At 35.7% G+C, this 5,749-nt stretch overlaps 1 protein-coding gene across 1 annotated transcript; it reads right to left on the reverse strand.

Annotated features, from left to right (window-relative positions):
* Positions 1-1,318: 1,318 nt before the first annotated feature.
* LOC111912928 (cytochrome P450 CYP82D47) lies at positions 1,319-3,592 on the reverse strand. The gene is made up of 2 exons (XM_023908659.3): positions 2,362-3,592; positions 1,319-2,092 (listed from the first exon to the last, which is right to left on the reverse strand). Exons 1-2 carry the CDS (start codon positions 3,310-3,312, stop codon positions 1,466-1,468), a joined length of 1,578 nt encoding a protein of 525 aa, XP_023764427.1. The 5' UTR covers positions 3,313-3,592; the 3' UTR covers positions 1,319-1,465.
* Between the last annotated feature and the right edge of the window lie 2,157 nt (positions 3,593-5,749).

A 5,749-nucleotide genomic window follows, 5' to 3' on the forward strand; every position in this document is an offset into this window, starting at 1 on the left:
TTGTCTAATATATAATGGTGTCAAAGATACCTATATTCCAATAAGGTAATTAGGGTTGGGTTTAATTAGGTTATAATATTTAATTAGATTATTCACGTAACCTGACAAACCTAATTGCATGTGATCACCAGCCTAGCTGGTTGTGATGCATCCTGTGTTATAGGCCTCAGTGGGTGAGGTCAAGAGTTCTACTCTTGGCTGAGCACATTTGGGGGATTTTCCCTGGATTGGCGTGGGTTCGATTCTTCGTTCCCTTTGGTGGTGAGTGGTGCCCCTCTTGGTGGCCCGCCAGGTATTCCTGATCCATCGGGTCGGGTTACCCTCTATTTGTCGGTTCAAAAAAAAAAAAAAAGACAAACCTAATTGAAGTTTGGGTCAGATTTAAGATTTAATTTATTTTAAAAAATCGGGTTTCGGGTTAACCCAAACAATCCGTTTAAGTAACAACAATTTATGTTTCCTCATTTAAATGTTAAATGACTTCAATAATATTGAAGACAAAACTCTTTATTTTTTTTTTCAGATCATCGATTACTCTTAAGTAATAAAATAAACTGAAAATTTTCTGGAAATATACATTTTCAGACCCATTATTATTTATTAATACTTGATTTATAAAAATGATTCAACTTTAATCCATCTTACCATCTACGTATAACCTAACACTAAGAGCATCCACAATGCAAGTAGTATAAGAGTTGAATAAGATCATGACTAGGATTCAATAAGAGTTGAATAGAATGTGGGTGATGACATAAAATAGAGTTGAAAGGAGAAGTTGAATGATCATTGAATGCTTCAATAGAAGGAATAAAAATAAGATTATGATTGAATATGTGTTTAATGCGTTTGTGGGTGATGTTGTATAGATGTTTAATGGATTGTGGATGGCCTAACATAATGAATTGAATCTTTTTTTAGCAATTGACATATTCAATCCCTATATTATTACCTTATTTGCTCAAATGGAAAAACATTAGTCTCTCTTACACTTCAACCTATTAACCCGTAACCCGATTAACCCCGATCCCGACCGACCCGTATCATAATAGGGTTGGATTTCGGCTGAAAATTTTATTTTTTCAAACCCAACTAACCCGACTCGTTCAAGCCAAAACCCGATCGGATTGACCCAATTAACAGCCCTAGTTGTATATTAAATGTAGTTAAGAAATATGCTACTCTTGGTGAATATCGGAATAATAATGGCGATGAAATTAGTTCAGTTTTAACACGCATGCGATTACATAGTATCATAGGAAAAATCCTTTATTTTTATCCTAATTAATGCATATGTTTCAATTACACCCTTAAAAATTCTTGCACCAGCCATTCATAATTATACTTTATATAGCTAGCAAAGGCCGAGTACATCCCTAATATAAAAAACTTAGTCCAATAAAACTTCCTACATTGATAGATTGACAGTAGATACAATGAGGAGTGGCATTCGTATATACTTCATTCACCAATTAATAGATGGAAAACGTGGGACGATTTGAACTTCAAGGGGAGAAGCCTTGACATTTATTAATCCTACACTTTCAGTCATATCTATAGTAGAACCGTCTGTAGATGTCATGTCAAAATTTTGTAGCAAAGTAGCCAACAAAATGTGCAACATCTGAAGTGAAAAAGCTAACCCGGGACAAGACCTTCTTCCAGCACCAAATGGAATTAACTCAAAGTTTGTCCCCTTAACATCTACATGTGCATGAGTCCCCCCTGAAAGGAACCTCTCAGGCCTAAATTCTGATGGATCTGACCAGATTTCCGGGTCATGTTGGATCTTCCATATATTGACAATCAACCATGTACCTTTTGTGACATGATACCCAGCTACATTGCAATCTTCTGAAAATTCTCTTGGAGCTGCAAGTGGTGCTGCTGGGTATAACCTCAGTGACTCCTTCACAATAGCTTGGAGGTAGACTAGTTTGCTAATATCTGAATCATTAACTCGTCTACCTTTTCCAACATGCTTCTCTATTTCTTCTTGAACGTTTTGGAGAGCAAAGCGGTTGTTCAATAGCAGTGAGAGTGTCCATGTTAGAGTGACAGTGATGGTATCCGCGCTACTTGCAATGATATCCTACAAAAAATTTAATGAAATCTCCTTTCTTCTTTCTATCTTCATGTGGCTTTTTCCAACAAAAGGTAGAAGAAGGTGTAATTTGTAATAATTAAGTGATAAATACAATTCCATTGAAGTAATTAAGGCATTTAAACGTTTTGATGTAATATTTATCAAAACTAGGATTTCCTTTTTAGTAACTAAAGTACTAAACTAATACATAATAGAGCTCAATAAACTCATTATATATATTTATGTAATTAGCATATATATGTATCAGATCATACCAAGCATGTAGACTTAATAACCACATCAGCATCATAATCTGTCAAGCCTTCGGTTTCTACAGCAGAGATCATCACATCCATGTAATCCTTTTCCTCGATAACCTCCGCAGCACTCCTCTGTATCCTATGCTCCTCCAACCACTTCCCAGTTATGCAATCAACTTCTTTTGCAACTCTTTTCATGGCTTTTACATGACCACCTAAATCCAACCACCCAAGGAAAGGTAGTGCATCGGCAACCACAAAAAGGCCTAACAAATGAAAAAGTTCTCCAAATACATGACAATACCTATTCATGTCATTATGCTCTTCTTTGTTTTTAGCCCCCCTACACTGTTTACCAACAACCATTCTTAGCATCACATTCAAATCAAATTCCCAAAACCATTTCTTCATATCAAGCAACACTTTCCCCTCCGCATCTCTCTTCTCCTTCCATAGCTCATATATGTTTCTGATAGAGTTATCCAGTTCAGACACACGAACATCCTTTAACTGCTCAAGGCGACGACTTGATAACAGCTGAAGAGAAGCAATCTTACGCATTTCTCGCCAGTATGGACCATAAGGAGTGAATCCAAACATGGCGTAGTTATATCCCAAAATCTTAGCAGCTGTAAACTTGGGGCGAGAGGAGATAGTTACATCATGGGTAGTGAAAAGCTCTTTAGCAATCTCCCAACTATTCACTACCAATACTTTACGGACTCCTAGACGAACTGTAAAGATTGGTCCGTGTTTTACAGCCATGGATCCCAATGCTATGTGGGTAGGACCGGAAGATCCCCCAAAGAGGTTCAAATGGCCTACTATTGGCGACGCACCACTTGCTTTAGGTGCAGCGTTGTTTTTACCAGTTTTAGTGAAGAACAAGAAGAAATGAACGAGCACTAATACAGCTGCAAGCGCATGTAAGAAAATATAATTATGTTGCGAGGAGAGGAGATCCATGAGAAGATTAATGGTGTTAAGCCTGTCCTGATGGAACTATTTTGTGTTTCAGCGAAAAATATGAAAGAGTATTTAAAGAAGTAGATTGCAATTATATCTTCTTGAGATTCTCACGTTTTGTCCCATTGACGTCTGCGTGGGTTTATGTTGTTCCTAAATACGATATCTGGCCGTGTTTATTTGGAAAGCAGAGGCGAATTAAACTTATAATAATTATAGAAACTAAAGATCACCATCAAGTTGGGAGAATGTCATGATATGAATGGCCTTAAAACAGTAACAAGTGATAAGATAACAAGTCGATTAATAATGCCCTTTTGCGCCTAAGTAATTGAAGTCAGAATTTTTTGGGGACTATGTATCTTTGTCCAGTCATGAGACTAGAAGTTTCTAATCTAAGATAAGGCCATCAAAATGGTCCACCATTTGGTTTCCTTAAAACATGTGCCACACCACATAACCATAAAGTACAATATAAACTTCAATATATTATATATGGTATCGGGTGGTGTTGCATTACACGCCGCATCAAATTTGTCACATTCTTACCACAAATTGACATTTGATAGGGTCGGGTTGTCACACTTGTCACATTCTTACCAAAAATTGACATTTGATAGGGTCGGGTTGCCACACTTGTCATTCTATCTATTTTACACTTGTCATCCTATCTATTTTATTTATTTATTTTAAATATACAAAATAAATATTTTAGACATAACATTTTTTAAAAAATAAAAATTCATTAAACTTAAAATAATAACATAGGAATTCAAAATAACAACGAAAACACCAAAAAAAATTGAATTTAAAATTAAAAACATACAAACTAAAATTACCAAACCTAAATTGACTTAAAGAACATCTTCATCAGAAGAAAATTGACCTTCCAAATCGTCGATCGGTTCCGTGTTAAGATCGATGTGGCTGACGTTCCAAATATGTTCCGTCAAGTCTCTATGAAGAACATGATGTCTCTCAACATCATTAAGTAGTGCCCTCCTCGACATGTACTCCGCGCTTCCAACCTCAAAAGTTTGTGTCAGTGGAACGATATGGTTTTGATTATACTCATATATTACATTTCATTCGTCTTCGAGAATAATATTATGCAATATGATACAAGTATACATCACCTCGCTCACTTTCTTCTCCTCCATATACGACACGAGATATTTAAGAATATGGCAACGTTTCGGATAGCTCCCATCCACCAGATAATACCCGTTCCTATACGATGTTCCAGCTACTTGAAAATAAGATTCTAGTGCAGTCGCATTATACATGTAGGTAAGTAATAGAGACATGTTAAGAACATTGATGTCATTAAGGGAGCCAACTGAGCCAATGAAGGCATGTCATATCCACATATCATGTGGCGCCACCACTTCAAGTATAATGGTTAGATAACCATGATCGCCTCGGGTGTATTTCCCTTTTATGGGCATTCGGACAACAACCTCATGCCCAGTGGAGGCAATCTAGTCTTCCTAACATTCCAGGAAAGTCGTGCATGTTTGAGTGATGAGCATGCAATTACTTTTTTATAGTTTCAACTTTAATTTTGATGTATTATATGTACATTTAAACAGTTTCATTCCATGTGACAAACATAATAGACTATATTGATGTAGCTTTTTTATAAAATTGATCCGCATAGCAAGGGTTATGTAATGAAATGTATTGGCCACCTTCTCATAATTTTGGAAGTAAGGTATACATAGATTACATACTACCAAACGTTAATAACCCTAAAAGGCTTGAAGAAGTTCCAGTTCCTTATAGTACCTTTGTGGAGAAAGATGAGTGGGCCAAGTTCATATTATATATGAAATCAAACAAATTCATGGTTGTAATCCTTTTTTAATGTTCATCTTCAGTTTATATTCAATATTTCGCTTTTCAATCTCTATTGAGATAATTTACATTTATGATGGAAGGATTTTTCCAAAATAAAGAAAAGAAACGTATGTGACTAACCTTTACGATCATAACTTGCGACGAGGACGATATTTAGCTCTCAGAGATAAATCGGTAACTTCATTATCTAATTCATATATTTTCTATTTATCTATAATGATTTTTAATGTATGATTTGTTGTGTTCCATCGTCCAAAGCATCTAATGCTATAGTAGCTATCTTTGTTGACAAAATGAAACCTACGGTGACAAATTTTTCTTCCTACCCTATGATGAGCACAATTGATGAAGGTTGCACAAATGGTGGCAGCCCTAAGTATAAATAGAGGCTGCATCTTCAGTTAAGATGCCTTTCAAATACAGAGAAACAAATAGTATAACACTTAGAGTGAGAGTGTTAGTGAGAGGGTTAGTTTTTTGTAATAGTTGTGTATGAGTGTTGCTCCGCCTATTGAAATTATATTTTCGTGTTAACTAAAAGTGTTTTCCAACCCCAACAACTTGTATTATATATGAA

Source organism: Lactuca sativa, chromosome 4 (genome assembly GCF_002870075.4).
Source record: "Lactuca sativa cultivar Salinas chromosome 4, Lsat_Salinas_v11, whole genome shotgun sequence".
In the NCBI taxonomy this organism is placed as follows: Eukaryota; Viridiplantae; Streptophyta; class Magnoliopsida; order Asterales; family Asteraceae; genus Lactuca; species Lactuca sativa.

What these genes read in the sequence shown, in the direction of transcription:
- LOC111912928 (XM_023908659.3), bottom strand. Translation starts at nt 3,312, where the DNA reads ATGGATCTCCTCTCCTCGCAACATAATTATATTTTCTTACATGCGCTT. An exon ending in TTATTAAGTCTACATGCTTG is followed by an intron (nt 2,093 to 2,361) that starts GTATGATCTGAT and finishes AATTTTTTGTAG; the next exon opens with GATATCATTGCAAGTAGCGC.